The sequence below is a fragment of the Delphinapterus leucas genome, chromosome 2, assembly GCF_059928025.1.
Source record: "Delphinapterus leucas isolate spDelLeu-1000000601 "Yukka" chromosome 2, BTC_Dleu_Yukka2, whole genome shotgun sequence".
In the NCBI taxonomy this organism is placed as follows: domain Eukaryota; kingdom Metazoa; phylum Chordata; class Mammalia; order Artiodactyla; family Monodontidae; genus Delphinapterus; species Delphinapterus leucas.
This window is the reverse complement of record NC_143130.1, coordinates 147,646,124-147,665,148: the sequence shown is the minus strand read 5'-3', so window position 1 is coordinate 147,665,148 and position 19,025 is coordinate 147,646,124. Positions and strand designations below refer to the sequence as shown.

The window sequence follows — 19,025 nt, the reverse complement described above, 5'->3', positions numbered from 1 at the left end:
CATGTGCGTTCTCTATGTCTGCATCTCTATTCCTGCCCTGCAAATAGGATCATCTGTACCATTTTTCTAAATTCCACATATATGTGTTAATATACGATATTTGTTTTTCTCTTTCTGACTTACTTCACTCTGTATGACAGACTCTAGGTCCATCCACATCTCTACAAATGACCCAATTTCATTCCTCTTTATGGCTGAGTAATACTGTTGGTGGGAATGTAAATTGATACAGCCACTATAGAGAACAGTATGGAGGTTCCCTAAAAAAACTAAAAATAGAACTACCATATGACCCAGCACTACTACTACTGGGCATATATCCTGAGAAAACTATAATTCAAAAAGATACATGCACCCCAATGTTCTTTGCAGCATTATTTACGATAGGCAGGACATGGAAGCAACCTAAATGTCCTCGATACATCTTTTAAGTCTCTTTTAATCCAAAGGTTTATCCTCCAACTCTTTTTTTTAATCCTACAAATTGTTGTTTGTTGTTTTCCACAGTCTGGATTTTCTGATTACATCCCTCGGGTGTAGTTTCATGTGTTGCTCTCTTCTCTGTATATGTTGTAAACTGGTCGTTGGATCTGAAAGCTTGATCACTTTCTGGTTCGATTATTCTTCCATCAGCAAGTACCACAATGACTGGTTGCCTTTTTGTGATACTAGCACACTTTTCTGTTTATGAACTGTTTTTATTCACAACACTTCTGACACCAAATGTGTGGGTTTTCTATACTAAGCAATTTTCCAATTCCCTATGGACACCAACTGAGTGTCCTACAAGTCAATTCAATTCTAACACTAACTACTAGGAGTTAACTCAGACACCGCAGGTTAAAGGCTCAGATTCACAAAGCTGCCCCCACTTCAGTCTTCGATCACAAGTCCCAGGCCTCTGGTACTTCAGACCAACCAGCTATAAATCGGGAGTACCATCCCCCCCAGCACCTCAATGTGTTCACCAGCCCAGAAGCTCTCCAAACCCTACCAGTTAGAGGGTTTTGTGGAGATTCCATTACATGGGCATGATTCATTAAATGGGAATGCTGACTGATCCATTTCTAGTCCCTCTTCCCTCCTCAGAGGTTGGGGAGGTAGGGCTGAAAGTTCAAACCTATAATCACATGACCAGTTCCTCTGGCAACCAGCCCCCTTCAGATGCAATCTAGGGGCCCACCAAGAGTCATCTCGTTAGCATAAACTCAGGTATGGTTGGAAAGGGGCTAATTACGAATACCAAATTATGCTCCTCTCAGCTCTATCGCTCAGGATATTCCAAAGGTTTTAGAAGTTCGTTTGTCAGTAACCAGGATGACAACAAAATATGTATTTACTATATCACAATATTCAGTTCCTAGATCACTAGATTATTAGGGTTTATAATTTGGTTATACTGTATCATTCCTTCGTCATTTATTATTGGAATACTTCTATAAAAAAGACATATTTGTTACTTGGTAATACAGTTCATATTGAAAAGAGAATAAATGCTTGATTTCCTTTTTTTTTTTAACTCATTTTCAAAATAATAAGTTGCTTCTCCAGAATTCTTCAATGGTGATCAATTTGTTGCTTTTCATTTTATTTATTTATTTATTTTTGGCTGTGTTGGGTCTTCGATGCCACGCATGGGCTTTCTCTAGGTGCGGAGAGCGGGGGCTACTCTTCATTGTGGTGCACAGGCTTCTCATTGCGGTGGCTTCTCTTGTTGTGGAGCACAGGCTCTAGGCATGCAGGCGTCTGTAGTTGTGGCATGCAGGCTCAGTAGTTGTGGTTCACGGGCTTAGTTGCTCCACGGTATGTGGGATCTTCCCGGATCAGGGCTCGAACCCATGACCCCTGCATTGACAGGTGGATTCTCAACCACTGTGCCACCAGGGAAGTCCTGCTTTTCATTTCTTAATATTACAGACTCATGAATTTAAACATATTCCATGTGTTTCAATCAACTTCTATTATTGTTCTACTGGTGCTCAATTTGTTTCATCTTTGGCCAGTGGGAGCTCTTCAGGTTGACTCCAGAGTCCTTCTGACACTCCCTTAGCTAGTCTTTGATAGCTTTCTTGCTATCAGATAAGATGTTTCAGACTCAACTTAAAAACCTCCTAATACTCTAGTTTCTCTTCAGATTGAATAAATCTTTTGCCTTTTACTAAAACAAACAAAACTTTCTGCTCCATAGCTAGAATCAGCCATTCCCCCATGGAACCCTCATTCCTTTTAGTAGGAAATGGTGTCTGGATTCCATGATCTGAGAGCAATACCTGTCAATTCCTTCATTTATCAAACATTTTCTGAGCAGTTAGTATGTGTCAGTTGTAGGATTTGGCTTTCAAGATACAAAGATATAACACAAACTCAAAGAGCTGACAAACCAGTGGCATATACTTAGAAAGAATAGATAATCAAGAGATGTAGAACAATGCAAATAAGCTCTAGGCAAAATAATCCATTTGAAATTTATCTGGTCAGGTAATACACTTTGATCTTTGTAGTACTCTTAGAGAGAAATAAGTAAGATTCACTGTGACATAACTAGAGAAAGACCCAAAGAACTATACCTATACTATACCTTGGCTAAGAAAGCAGAATTGAGTCATTCTCTAGATATATAAAGCACTGCTACTTATCAACGTCAATCAGAGCAGGGGAAGAGGAGATCAGACTTATCTTCAGGTATACAGAGTTACGCTAACGACTGAATGCCTTTCTCATAGAATGTTAAAATAAAGGTCCTTGCCAAACTAAGGAAATCTTTTCTTTCTAAGCATGCATATATTTATCATCGGTGTGTTTCTTGCATTTAATACCACACTATTTCAAAGATTAAAGTAAAATATTTCTCAAGCAAAAAATGTTTTGAAAATTGCAATTTTTCCATTCACTAATATTTTACTTCCAACTGGTAATTACTTACAAAGCAGCTTACCTTTTGTCTGTCTTATTAACTTTCCCTCTTCTCCATTTTCTACTTACATACCTCTCTCTGTTTCTTAAACTTGTTTCTTCCTGACTTTCTGCGAAACACAGCTTATTCAGGAACCCCACTCAAACCAGTAAGAAAGGGATAGAAAAGGCAAAACGAAATTGCTGCCTGTGTTAATTTTAAAAGGAAAATTCCTTTAAAACAGTATCTAACACTCTGTATTCTCAAAACTAAAAATGTTAACTTGTTTGTAAATGTTACATGCTGTACATAAGTTACAAAGATAAAGCATTCTAATGAAAAGTAATAAAATCTCCCACCTTTCAGCACTAAATGCTGACTCCGTGTCAATGTACACAACGGCTCCTTCTAATCCTCCCATGTTGGTAGGTAATGTAGCCAAAATGCTCATCATTATACAAAACTGAGTTTTTCCACAACCTGGTGGACCTGTAATCTAAAATTTAAAAAATTGTTATTTGTATAAACATTACAATCTAATCAAAGCAAAATCCTTTTAAGAACTTGCTACATATACAGTCCAACTAACCTGGGTTCCCAGAGAGAACATTCTAATACGCCCCTTGTATGTAATAAATTAACTTCTCCCCTATGCATCTGAATTGGTACTAGTTATGCACCATCCCTGGGAGAAGTGAGAAAATAGTCACGCAGACCATCCTCTGTGTTCTGTAGTTCAGATGAAAAACTGGTTGAGAAAGCCTTGAGGATTCATTTATAAATTCACAACTTGGAGTTCTATACCTTTTCCTCATTAAGACATTTATAGAAAGATCTTAAAAATATTTAAGAGGCTTTAATAATTGGTTTAGCATTTGTTATAAATTGGCCTTTCAAAACAATTTTGTACTAGTACTAGTACATTTGTACTAGTCCCACTAAAAGGTACTTTGATCTTTATTCTTAAAAGTATTTAGGAGTAAAAGGTATTGATACATACAATTTAATTTCAAATGAATCAGAAAAAAAGTGTATGTGTCTGTGTGTGTGTGTGTGTCTTGCAGAAGAGAGATAAAACAAATAAAACAAAATTCAATAATTACTGAATCTAGGTGATTCATACTTTGAAGTGTATATTTTAAAATTTTAGTTGGTGGAAAGCTATTTTGAGATTATAAAATTCAAAAACAAGAGGATATAGATGGAAAAGAATAGGACGTTAATCACAGGCATATTTGAGTCCAACAGGAAGCAGTTAACAAAAATTAATTTGAAAATATTAAAAATATCCCCTTTAACACGCTATTTGTCATACTGGCTGTGGCATCCAAATTTTAAGAACCAAAACACTATCCCTTTTGTGAGGATAACACTAATGAACAATTTTTCACAATAGGAAGAAGGGAAAAGAAGAGGAGGAAAGGAGAGAAGAAAATCTCAGGTAGAGATGAACAGAAGTCCAAGCTAAGACTGAGACACACGAGATCTGAAGAAACTGTCTCAGATATACTATGAAGCAGGAAGAAATAAGAAGGGATGACCCAGGAGTCTAAATCATGGAGGCCTATGGTTCTCAAACATGAGTGAACATTAGAATCACCTGGCAAGCTAATCGACCAGCATTTCTGGTTAACAATAGGCCTGAAATAGGGCCTGAAAATTTACGTTTCTAGTAAGTTGACACTGATGCTGCTCTACATTTGAGAACTACTGTTTTTGGAATTTAGGGTAAGGGTAAACTTCATTTATCAAAGTTTAACATTAAAAAAAACAAAGGCTCACAAGCTAGAAAGCATGTGCTGATTTATAATCTCTAAAACAATGATATAGACTTTTAGGATAAATAATTGCTGCTAGCAGTAACAGTGTGCCAGATCATGAGTGATCAGTGAGAACTCCAAAGTTCTTTGATTACATACCCCAACAAACAAACCAAAAAAAAATAAAAATTTTAGTATGAACCTCCAATATATGCATATGTATCATATATATACTATTTTACTAATACATTCTATGCAGTATAAAACCACATGAAATAGGGGTTAAAAAATAAAGATTACAAGCATTTAAAAATAGTTTCGTATCTTGTTTTAATTCTAAAGTACAATACAAATCAATAGTTTCATAACATATATTAGTTGTATAGACCTTTTCACTCTCATAAAAACTTATTAGCACTTTTAGTGGAGCAAAGATAATAATGAAAATAAATGAAACTATGTATGCTGCTTTTTAAATATTGATTTAAATATTTTGTAATTCAGTAACTGAAATGTCAGTTCCTAAGTTTTGCTTATTTCAGTACTTAATTGCAATGGCTCTACAGTTGAGAAGGTGATAATTGCAAAACTGCAAGGATTGAAATTAAAGAAATACATGGTTTGTTGTACTTAGGAAATCATTATTTTTTAATACCTTTTTCAATTATCAAGTTTTTGTTAAACTCTGGCTATATAAATTTTTTTTTTTTTTTTGAACAGAGAACAGGAGTATTTATTTATTTATTTAGGGCTGTGTTGGGTCTTCGTTTCTGTGCGAGGGCTTTCTCTAGTTGTGGCAAGCGGGGGCCACCCTTCATCATGGTGCACAGGCCTCTCACTATCGCGGCCTCTCTTGTTGCGGAGCACAGGCTCCAGACGTGCAGGCTCAGTAGTTGTGGCTCACGGGCCTAGTTGCTCCACAGCATGTGGGATCTTCCCAGACCAGGGCTCGAACCCGTGTCCCCTGCATTAGCAGGCAGATTCTCAACCACTGTGCCACCAGGGAAGCCCCTCAACTAATTATTTTCGTAAACTAATCAAAATATATTGACTTTTAACATTTTTAATAATTGGTTTCACAATCAAAGGAAACTATCTGGAAGATTTCTTAACAGTATAGAAAATATTGTTAAAGTTTTTTAAAGTGTGCAGATAGTAAAGTTTTCACAAGATACACATCTTTGATGACAAAAATCACATGATAAAAGAAACATTTCCAAGCAATGATTTGAAAAACACTCTGTATTTTGATCTCTGTCTTTTAAGAAGCAGTTACTTTCGCACTCATTGTAAAAATATCCTTTACTTTGAAGGGATGGAGTAAGAGTGTTCCATTGGTTGCTTGCTTGCTTGGTTTTCAATCTGCTAGGTGGCATATTACACAGCCACTTGTTATACAAAAAGTGTCAGCAAATTTGACATATCTTGTCCTTTCATTTTAAAAAAGTTTCACCCATCTTTAAATTCAACAGTCTTTTACAATCTTTGCTGTGAGATAACCAAAGAAGCTCTTGTGATTCAAATGACTTTCATGGTCACTCTTCGTCTCATTACAGACTATACTACAAAGAGTCAATACTTTACCAGTCAGGTTCTTATAAAAATTGTACCATCCTGAAGCACTCTTCACACATCTGACATCAGCTTCTGTGTTGCTATAGACTGCCTAAGGATGATGTAACCGAAAAATTCAGAGTTTTACAGAGAACATTCGTATACCCACCACCTAGACTCTGCAACTGCCATTTTATTGTTACTGTACTAGTACAGTATACTACTACACTATACTATCCATCAATCCATCCTTCTATCCATTCATCAATCCATCTTAGATGTTTTTAAATGCATTTCAAAGTAAGTCAAAGACATAAATATACTTTCCCCTAACAGTTCAGTGTGTATATAATTAACCTGAGTTTAATGTGTATTATTTTTTTTCCTTTTAAGGTAAATTTTACACACAATGAAATGCCCAAATCTTGAGTGTATCACTTGATGAGTTCCAGCAAATGTATATGCATATGCAATCTAAACCCCTGTCAAAATCAGAATATTAACATTACTACCAGGAAATTCCCTCATAAACATTGCTTTATATTCAAGAAGTCATTTATTTTTGAGACTATATCTTCCTTGACACATCTTTACTTTTGTGGCCCAAAAATAATTTAGTTCATGTATTTCATTACTGAAACAGAATCTAGCTTATTAATACGATAATCTGGGCCCTGTTAGAAACTTCTGTACTTTTATTATATAGCATCTTTCCACAATGAGTAACTTGTTTTAATTCTTGATGCTTATCATCAGCAATGATTTCCATCTGAAGGTATTTATTCACAAAAGAATCCACTTAAGTTGTTGCCATGTTGTTTCCTATGTCTTATTTCATCCACTTTACTGTAACAGGACAGGAAGAACAAGAGTGTCCCTGACAGTATTAACAATGTATTGCATTTGGCCTTTTGCTCTTAAGAAAACCCAAAAGAGGCTTTTAAATACCTATCATTAATTTTAGTGAAATTTTTCTAGATATTGAATATGTATCACATGACTTTAAAAGTCACTGAAAAACCTGTGGAGGTTCGTCTTCCTGTGATGTGTTTCTTAACTATGATGGCTTCCTACTATCATTTGCCAGTATTTCAAGGAACAAAATAACAGAGGAAGTTTCACTGTTAACAATAATGGATACAATTCCATATATCAAACTGTTTTCTTTATAATTTCAAATTTTTTGGATGTCTTCACAGATGAGATTAGACTGTCATTGATTTTTACTTCATTAATTGTAGGAGAGTCATCAGCTCTGACTTTTATGTACACGTGGTTCACTTCTGCTCACATTATTAGTATTGCCTTCAATACATAGTTTCTTTGCAGGAATCTTTTTATGCCATTTGTCTGCTTTGTGAGGTATGATTTAGTTAAATCAATAAATCCACCTAACTAGGTACATGCAGAACTATAATTCATCCCAATATGTTGAAAATAAAGATACAATCAAGGTACCCCTGTGAACCTTCTGTATCCTTTCCTCATGGACTATACCTGACACATGACAGTCGAACATACAGACCAAGTAAGGATGCCAGTGTCAATCCACTTATTCAATATCAATAAAGGTTTATTTCATGTTTTAAACTGAAATACCAATAAAAATTCTAATATCTTTTTCCCACAACCCAATGGACCATCTTACATACTGTCCTTTGGAGACTGGTAGTTTTGAAGAGCCCAAAACACTTTTCATGGACCTTTTATCATCATCAAGGACAACATGGATCAAATTAATCACCAGACATCAGAGCAAAGGAAACTTCTATCAATAATAGTTGAAAGGGGATCTTGAAAATGAGAAATGATGACTCTTCAGAGTGCTAACTAACGGAGGAACAAAGGACTTCCTTTCTATACATAGTACCTACATGCCCGGTTTTAGATATATTCTAAGATTTAATGAGCTTAAACCCATGAAATGCTTTGTGATTTTTAGTGGAAAGGTGAAACAAGCCCTCAATTTAAAAACATTTTTTAAGATGTTATATATGAATATATTCAGTAAAGTATCAAATACCATGATACTGTAAGGTGTTATCTTATTATTCCATCTTCAAAGAAAACATGTAAAAAAAAATCTGAAGTTAAACAAGTGCAACTGGTATTTTACCTGCATCATTATTTTTTTTTTTAACATCTTTATTGGGGTATAATTGCTTTACAATGGTGTGTTAGTTTCTGCTTTATAACAAAGTGAATCAGTTATACATATACATATGTTCCCATATTTCCTCCCCCCTGCGTCTCCCTCCCTCCCACCCTCCCTATCCCACCCCTCCAGGCGGTCACAAAGCACCGAGCTTATCTCCCTGTGCTATGTGGCTGCTTCCCACTAGCTATCTGCCTTACATTTGGTAGTGTATATATGTCCATGCCTCTCTCTCGCTTTGCATCATTATTTTTATGTACTGATTTAATACAGTCTTGAGAAAAGTAGAATATCACATGAATAACATAAGATTTCTGGGTTCATTTGGCTTTTGTATGCTTGCTTTACTTTGCATTCGAATTTGGATATTAACATTTTCTTTAAACTATAGTAACTAATTTCTAACTCTTTAGCAATCTCAGATCCTTTTCATATATTTTTCCTCTCTTTCTAACCTCAAAAAAATATGTTATATGCAATTTTTATGGGCTGGCTGGAGTTAAATTTCATTATTTTTTCAGGTTTATTTAGTGGGTTAAAACATTTCAACATTAATAATTTTTAGCTTCAGATAGTTTAGCTCTGACTTCTAGCAGCCAAACCACAAAATTTCAAATTGTGTTCAGTTCCCAGGTTCAGCTCCAATGGTGGTTAGAAAGAGAGAACATGCCAAACCAGAATAGTCTAAGTGATTTGCTTCTTGGAAACTCAGAGTGAATATAGCATTTACACACGGAAGACACCAGTAAAATACAATTAGCTTCATATAGTTAGAGCCTGAGTTTCAACAATCCTGCATGAGAAATGTAAAAGAACAGAAAGAAAACAACCGGTAGTGAAGATCACTAGAATATCAACAAGGAAGCAAATATTAGCAATTGCTTTAAAGGGGGAAGAGAATTATTACCAAGAAAAGAAAGTCTAATTATATTAAAGTGAAAATGAAGCCTAGTCATTTTAGTCTTAAAAAAGATTCACTGGTAGAGATGAATGTGAAACCTGGACCTATTGGGGCCTAAAATCTTACCTAGTAACTCTTCCACACATTCAAAATAGGGGCATGAGGATGGTGCAATCCACCAAGCCAACACTTTGCAGAGAAAATTTAAGGACTGCCTTGTTCTGATCTGAGAAAAGAGCATGTGGAAACGTCACAGCATCTTTTTTTTTTTTTTTTTTTTTGCGGTACGCGGGCCTCTCACTGTTGTGGCCTCTCCCATTGCAGAGCACAGGCTCCAGACGCGCAGGCTCAGCGGCCATGGCTCACGGGCCCAGCCGCTCCGCGGCATGTGGGATCCTCCCAGACCGGGGCACGAACCCATGTCCCCTGCATCGGCAGGCGGACTCTCAACCACTGCGCCACCAGGGAAGCCCATAGCATCTTTTTAATGACCCCCTTCCCCCAGCATCTAACTACCCGTCTCCATGTGCTCTACTATTATGTATAAATACAATTAGGTCTTCAGACCTACAGAATTCTTTTTAAGAGTCACTCTCTGAATCCTAAAACAAACAAACAAAGAAACAAAAAGCAAACAATATCAGAAAGGTTGGGTAGCTCTTTGCCTTGTGAAAGAAATCTTGATTTTAAATTACTTTATATCAACAGTGGAAGATTTCATATCTTAAATTCTCTCCACCACTCCCTCTTACTCAATACTGACAACTGCTGTTTTTAAAGTAAATGGGAAGGGAAGGAGAAAAAGAAGGGAGGGGAACAGAACACAAAAAAAGCAAGAAGACATGGAAATGACAAGTAGCACAAGCTACACAGTAAAAAAAAAAAAAAATCAAACTGTCAAGAGATATAATAATTTATTTAACAATCATATAATATGTGCCATATAAAAGACTTTATGAAACTTTTATGGAGAAAGATGTTCATTTCTTAATCAGGAAATGAATGAAGAATTAGGAACAATGATTCAATCAACCACGTATGCTAAACTCCTGTACTAGGACAAAGGGGCCTGGTTGTCCTGCCTTTCAAAACACTGGGCAGCATAAACAAATCCCATCAGCAGATCAAGGAATGCTGATTAGAAATCTCTCCCTAGTTTTCCTACTGCTGTTGCTGCACGTGGAGCAGACCAGAATCTGACTGCAGCTTGAAGGAGATGAGACCCACCCTGGCCAACCCGCAGACCCATGAGCAAGAAAAATTACTGTTTGCTGATGTTGTAAGCAGACTTGAGCAGCCAAAATTGACTGATAAAGCATTTATGTTTCACTGTTGATACATTTCTATATATGCCAAGGCCTTTGTGGACACTTGAATTTACAAGCCCTGACTTATTGTCTCCTGTGATCTTTAGACCACAGCCCACCCTGCCAACTAAAAAGAAGCAGAACTGAAATATTTACCTGTTCTGAGGAAAAGTCAGGAAGCCGAAACAGGACTCTGGCGTCCTGCCTCTACCTTTTTGGGACAGTAGGATGGTCACTTCCAAAGCAAACTGCCCTATTCAAGGAGGACACCTGGTCTCCTTAAATCATGAACAAAGCATAGAAATGACTCAGGAAACACAAATAATGTAGACACGTGCTACATTGTTTCTCATTATTTACAGCAAGGATCTGGGTATAATCATTACTCTTAAATGTTGTAAAGATTTGTCAGTGCTTCACAGGTTTACCCTTCCAGAGGTACTCTCCAAACAAGACATGCAGATGCTACATCTCTTTTTGCTGACATGAGTTTGGACCAGTACTCTAGTCCTGTAATCTCTGGATTACAGTATGAAAATACCTTTTTTAATGATCCCTTTAAATACAACCTTTAATTTTACCTAATCACATCAGCATCTTTGTCATGCACTCTCAGCAGGGATTACAGTGACTCCAAAGGCAAAACTTGGTTTTAATTGGGGAGGAGGGATTTTACTCTTTTCCCATATAAAGCACAGAACTACATACAGTACATAAACAGATGTACAGTATATCTACGGTATTAAAATCTCGTGGGGGGCGGGGGTTTATTAGGGGAAAAAATGTCTAAAAAGCTCCTTAGGGGGTGATAATGAAAAAACAATTGAGAAACACTGATCTGATCTGTATTACCTCATGTGAGAAGGCTACCATTACATGGTCTGATCTCCACATAATGCAAACATTTAAAGTTTAAACTTCAAACATATCTTTACTACCAATACTGTTATAATAGATGCAGAATTATCTGCTTATATATTCCATAAGTGAGGAATTTGATGTTCTCTGGGAATGAGACAAAGCCCTGTAGCTCATTTCCATTAGTGATTCAGCAGAGCTGGTTTCTCTTTGATTTCTCCTCTGCTGCTTTGCCTTTGGCATGAGTAGCACTTCTCTAGTTCCACTTTTAATCTTGGTGCTGTAACTGAACATACACAGATTCAGTGCAGTTCACATAAATCAAAACTGATGATAAATAAATTAGGGTGTTTTGAAGTCAGAGTCAGGAAAGAGCAGCTATAAAAGTGACAGCAGAATGTTTCCAGATTTATTCTTACTCCCTCAAGTCATCTCCAGGCCTAGTCTAAGTTTACTCAGCTAGATGCCTTACCTCTTACCTTCAACAGATCTAACTTCTATCTGATATCCAGGACTCCAGGTTTGAACTTTTCACCAGAAACAAAGATCGTGCAATGCAATTTAGTTAGACACCTCCACTGAGACCTGTATGAATTACTGCTATGTAACAAATGACCACAAACCTAGCAGCTTTAAAACAACACCCGTTTATTATCTCACAGTTCTGTAGGTCAGTGAGCCACTTTGGAGGCATCTCCTCCAGCTCTAGTCAAATTTTCAGATAATGGCAGCCTCAGCCAATATCTTAACTGTAATCTCATGAGAGACCAGAACCAAATACAGCCAGCTAAGCTGCTTCTGAATTCCTGACTCACAGAAACTGTGTGAGATAATAAGCATTTATTGATGTTTCTACCCACAAAGTTTTGGAATGATTTGTTAAACAGCAGTATGTAACCACAATTATATAAATAAATATGTAGATATAGATATACAGAATCAGAGATATTCAACTTTAAAACTTGTAAGAAAAAAACTCCTAAAATAAAAGAATCACTGATGTTTATTAATAAAAAATCAATTAAGTAGAAAAATCATATTCCTTAAATGTACTATATTGATAATTTGAAAAAACAAATGGCATACAAATGAAAATAAATATTGTACCATGAAAGATCAATAACATTAAAAGTTCCTAATTTGGCTTATTCAAAGACCAAAGAGGAGTGTAGGAGAGACAGCAAGAACCAAAACATTATAGCAAACAAGTACTAAAGAACTGCTAAAAAATAAATAAATGAAAACAAATTCATTCATTCAATTAATACTTATTATGTACCTTCTACCTGTGCTAATACTGTGGATGTAATAATAAGAAGAATAAGACAATCCCTGCCCACTTGGAATTTATTCTCCAATGAGAAAGACATACATTAACTAATCACACAAACAGTAAACCTGTAACGGTGACAAGTGCTACATAGAAGAACCACAGTACATGGTTCAGTTCTCCAGGAATACACAATTCTAAATATGTTAATTTAAACATAATAAAATAGGCTCAAAATATACAAAATAATAAAACTACAAGTAAATTTGTTAACAATATAATGGAGTATTTTAATAACCCTCTCTGAATTAGTATCAGGTCAGGTTGAGAAAAACAAAATCAGCAAAGATAAAGAAGAGTTGAACAACCCAAATTACAAGCTTAATTTAATGGCCGTAGACAGAACACACAATCATTAGAGAATAATCATTCTTCTCATGCACGCATGGGACACTTACAAAAGTTGATCACATATTAATCCTTAAAACAAGTTTCAGGGACTTCCCCTGTGGCACAGTGGTTAAGACTCCATGCTCCCAATGCAGGGGGCCTAGGTTTGATCCCTGGTCAGGGAACTAGATCCCACATGCATGCCACAACTAAGAGTTCATATGCCGCAACTAAGGAACCGGCGAGCTGCAGCTAAGGAGCCCTTGAGCCACAACTAAGGAGCCTGTCTGCCGCAACTAAGGAGCCCGCCTGCTGCAACTAAGACCTGGCGCTACCAATAGCGCCAATAAATAAATATTTATTTATTTACCAAAATAAATAAATAAATATTTAAAAACAACAACAACAAGAAGTCTCAGAAAATTTCTGAGACTCAATATCACACAAAATTCTCGGACCAAAATGCAATTAGGTTAACAATCTAATTGAAATGTGAAAGGTAGGGCTTCCCTGGTGGTGCAGTGATTGAGAGTCCGCCTGCCGATGCAGGGGACGTGGGTTCGTGCCCTGGTCCAGGAAGATCCCACATGCCGCGGAGCGGCTGGGCCCGTAAGCCATGGCAGCTGAGCCTGCGTGTCCGGAGCCTGTGCTCCACAACGGGAGAGGCCACAACAGTGAGAGGCCAGCGTACCGCAAAAAACAAAAAACAAACAAAAAAATGTGAAAGGTAAATTTTTAATTAAATAATTTAGATATTCAAACATTCCAAAAAAACATAAGTTAAATAAGTAATCATAATGGAAATTTTTAAATACTGTTAGAACTAAATAACAATGAAAATACTTTATCACAAAAAAGAATGCAGGAAGAAAAATTCGTAGCCTTACAAGCTCAGAGTAAAAAGAAGAAAAACTGAAAATTAATTAATTGTGTAATTTAAAAAGTTGGGGGGTGGTGATAAGAATCCCAGAAAAAACACAATTTAGAGGGAGATAGTAAGAAAATAACAAAAGTCATTGAGGTAGAAGACAAAGAAAACCAACAAAGAACCAAAACAAAAAGCACAGTTCTTTGAAAAGACTATAAAATACTCAAACCTTTGACCAGATCTTTTTAAAAGGAAGGGAAAGAGAAGACAAAGTTAATAATATTAGGAATGAAAAGGGTGGGTAGAACCACATATAAAACCAGATTTAAAGACAAGGAGAATACAGTGAAAATTTTTATGACAATAAATTTCCAAACTTAAAGAAAATGGGCAAATTCCTAAAAATATTCACCAAAACTACTTAGAAAGAAATAAAAAACCTGAATAGCCCTTTAATCATTAAAAAATTTATTTAATTGTTTCAATTTTCCCACAAGGAAAGTACCAAGATCAGACAATTTTTCAGGCAAGTTCTACCAAATTTTCAAGAAACAATTCTCATCTTATGCAAACAATTACAGAATATAAAAAAAGAGAAGATATTCCACAATTCACTTTACCAATTAATTCAAAATAGATCACACAAAAATTAACTCAAAATAGATCACAGACTAAATGTAAAGCCTAAATATAAAACTCTAGAAGAAAACATAGCAAAAACTTGTGTCCTTGGCTAGACAAAAAATTCATAGAGGTGACACCAAAGTACAATCTTTAAAATAAAAAAAACTGATAGATTAGACTACAAAATTAAAAACTTCACAAGTTACCATTAAGAAAATGAGGAGAGATGCCACAGATAGGAAGAAAATAGCTTCAAATTATATATCTGATAAAGGACTTGTATCCAGAATATAAAAGAACTCACAACTCAATAACAAGAAAACAAACAATTAAAAAATAGGCAAAAGATTTAAACAGATATTTCATTTAAAAAAACATAGAAATGGCTAATAAGTACATGAATAGGTGTTCATATCATTAGTCATTAGGAAAACACAAATTAAAACCACAATGAATACCACTAACACTCACTAGAACAGCTAAAATCAAAAGATAAACAATACTAAGTGTTGCTGAGGATGTGGAAAAACAAACCATCATGAATTGCTGGTGAGAATGTAAAATGTCACAACCACTTTGGAAAGCGGCCTGGCAGTTTCTTAGAAAGCTAAACATGCACCTAGCATATTATCTAGCCATTCCACTCCTAGGAATCTACGCAAGAGAAGTAAAAAACCTATGCCCACACAAAGACATGTTTGTGAATTTTCATAATAGCATTATTCCTGATAGGTAAAAACTGTAAACAATCCAAGTACCAATCAACTGACAGTTGGATAAACAAAATGTGTTACAGCCATACCATGGAATACTATTAATACTACTCAACAATTAACAAGAACAAACTGATAATACATGTTACAAAATGAATGAACTTCAAAAACATCATTCTAGGTGAAAAACACCAAACACAAAAGCGACATATTATTTGATTCCATTTATATGAAATGTTTAGAAAAGGCAAATATGTAGACAAAAGGTAGATCAGTGGATGCCTAGGGCTGAGGATTGGAGTGAGGATTAACTATAATCGGGCATGAGGGAATGTTTTAGGATGATGGGACATGTTGCAAACCTGGATTGTGATGATTTACTATGAATTCACTAATATAATCAAATTACACAGTTACAGAGGTTGAATTTTAGAGTATTTAAATTGTACCTTAATAAAATTATTTTTGAGCAGAAGCAAGAAGATCTACAATTCTGCAGCCTGTGGAATGAAAACCACATTCATAGAAAGACAGACAAAATGAAAAAGCAGAGGACTTTGTACCAGATGAAGGAACAAGATAAAATGCCAGAAAAACAACTAAATGAAGAGGAGATAGGTGACCTTCCATAAAAAGAATTCAGAATAATGATAGTGAAGATGATCCAAGATCCTGGAGAAAGAACAGAGGCAGGGCTTCCCTGCTGGCACAGTGGTTAAGAATCCGCCTGCCAATGCAGGGGACTCAGCTTCGAGCCCTGGTCCAGGAAGATCCCACATGGCACGGAGCAACTAAGCCTATGCGCCACAACTACTGAGCCTGCGCTCTGGAACCCACGAGCCACAACTACTGAAGCCCGCGTGCCTAGAGCCTGTGCTCTGCAACAAGAGAAGCCACTGCAATGAGAAGCCTGCACACCTCAACGAAGAGTAGACCCCACTCACAGGAACTAGAGAAAGCCTGCACACAGCAACAAAGACCCAACAGAGACAAAAAAATAAACTAAATAAAATAAATTTAAAAAAAAAAAGAATGGAGGCAAAGATTGAGAAGATGCAAGAAATGTTTACCAAAAACCTAGAAGAATTAAAGAACAAACAAACAAGAGATGAACAATACAATAACTGAAATGAAAAATATACTAGAAGGAATCAATAGCAGAATAACGGAGGGAGAAGAACAGATAAGCGACCTGGGAGACAGAATGGTGGAATTCATTGCCACAGAACAGAATAAAGAAAAAAGAATGGAAAGAAATGAAGACAGCCTAAGAGACCTCTGGGACATTAAATGCAACAACATTCGCATTATAGGGGTCCCAGAAGGAGAAGAGACAGAGAAAGGACCCAAGAAACTATTTGAAGAGATTATAGTCGAAAATTTCCCTAACATGGGAAAGGAAATAGTCACTCAAGTCCAGGAAGCACAGAGAGCCCCAGGCAGGATAAACCCAAGGAGAAACACACCTAGACACATAGTAATCAAATTGGCAAACAATAAAGACAAAGAAAAAATATCAAAAGCAAAAAGGGAACAACAAATAACACACAAAGGAACTCCCATAAGATTAACAGCTGATTTCTCAGCAGAAACTCTACAAGCCAGAAGGGAGTAGCACTATATATTTAAAGAGATGAAAGGGAAGAAACTGCAATCAAGATTACTCTACCTGGCAAGGACCTCATTCAGATTCGATGGAGAAATCAAAAGCTTTACAGATAAGCAAAAGCTAAGAGAATTCAGCACCACCAAACCAGCTCTACAACAAATGCTAAAGGAACTTCTCTATGTGGGAAACACAAGACAAAAAAAGGACCTACAAAAACAAAAACAAAACAATTAAGAAAATGGTCATAGGAACATATATATCGATAATTACCTTAAACGTGAACGGATTAAATGCTCCAACCAAAAGACACAGGCTCGCTAAATGGATACAAAAAAACAAGACCTATATATAAGCTGTCTACAAGAGAGCCACTTCAGACCTAGGGACACATACAGACTGAAAGTGAGGGGATGGAAAAAGATATTCCATGCAAATGGAAATCAAAAGAAAGCAGGAATAGCAATACTCATATCACATAAAATAGACTTTAAAATAAAGAATGTTACAAGAGACAAGGAAGGACATGAGATAATGATCAAGGGATCAATCTGAGAAGAGGATATAACAATTATAAATATATATGCACCCAACATTGGAAGGAACTCAATACATAAGGCAACTGCTAACAGCTATAAAAGAGGAAATTGACAGTAACACAATAGTGGGGGACTTTAACACCTCACTTACACCAATGGACAGATCATCCAGACAGAAAATTAATAAGGAAACACAATCTTTAAATGACACAATAGACCAGATAGATTTAATTGATTTTCTTTTTTTTTTATGGAGCATTTTCATTTATTAAACATTTGTTAAAGTATAACATACAACATATAGAAAGTGCAAAAATCATAAGAGTTAAATACATTTTCACAAACTGAACCCAGTCAACTCACATCAAGAGAATGTCACTGATTTCTTCTATTAATGACCACTCTCTCCTCTAATAACCATAATCTTGATGAATATGAAGTATTTTTTTCAGATTTGATTTTATTTTATTTTTTTGATTCCCAAAGTAAAGATATTGATAAAGCAAATACAATCTGCAATAATAAATACATCTATAAATACATTAAATTATTGTATAATTTAGACTATAAATATGGTCTATTTTTACTTCTTTCCCATAGAATACATTTGATCACACTTTTTTTTATACAGCAGGTTCTTATTAGTCATCAAGTTTATACACATCAGTGTATACATGTCAATCTCAATCGCCCAATTCATCACACCACCACCACCACCCCACACTGCTTTGCCCCCCTGGGTGTCCATACGTTTGTTCCCTACATCTGTGTCTCAATTTCTGCCCTGCAAGCCAGTTCATCTGTACCATTTTTCTAGGTTCCACATATATGCGTTAACATACGATATTTGTTTTTCGCTTTCTGACTTACTTCACTCTGTATGACAGTCTCTAGATCCATCCATGTCTCTACAAATGATCCAATTTTGTTCCTTTTATGGCTGAGTAATATTCCATTGTATATATGTACCACATCTTCTTTACCCATTCGGCTGTCAATGGGCATTTAGGTTGCTTCCATGACCTGGCTATTGTAAACAGTGCTGCAATGAACATTGGGGAGCATGTATGTTTTTGAATTGTGGTTTTCTCTGGGTATATGACCAGTAGTGGGATTGCTGGATCATATGGTAATTCTATTTTTAGTTTTTTAAGGAACCTCCATACTGTTCTCCATAGTGGCTGTATCAGTTTACATTCCCACCAACAGTGCAAGAGGGTTCCCTTTTCTCCACGCCCTCTCCAGCATTTGTTGTTTGTAGATTTTCTGATGATGCCCATTCTAAACGGTGTGAGGTGATACCTCATTGTAGTTTTGTTTTGCATTTCTCTAATGATTAGTGATGTTGAGCAGCTTTTCATGTGCTTCTTGGCCACCTGTATGTCTTCTTTGGAGAAGTGTCTATTTACGTCTTCTGCCCATTTTTGGATTGGGTTGTTTGTTTTTTTACTATCAAACTGCATGAGCTGTTTATATTATTTTGGAGATTAACCCTTTGTCTGTTGATTCATTTGCAAATATTTTCTCCCATTCTGAGGGTTGTCTTTTCGTCTTGTTCATGGTTTCCTTTGCTGTGCAAAATCTTTT

At 36.0% G+C, this 19,025-nt stretch overlaps 1 protein-coding gene across 1 annotated transcript in view; it reads right to left on the bottom strand.

Annotated features, from left to right (window-relative positions):
* Positions 1 to 19,025, bottom strand: part of RAD51B (RAD51 paralog B) — a 720,584-nt gene that overhangs the window by 675,313 nt on the left and 26,246 nt on the right. The window contains 1 exon segment of the mRNA XM_089906275.1: positions 3,253 to 3,389. Within this exon segment, the coding sequence (XP_089762401.1) occupies positions 3,253 to 3,389 (137 nt within the window).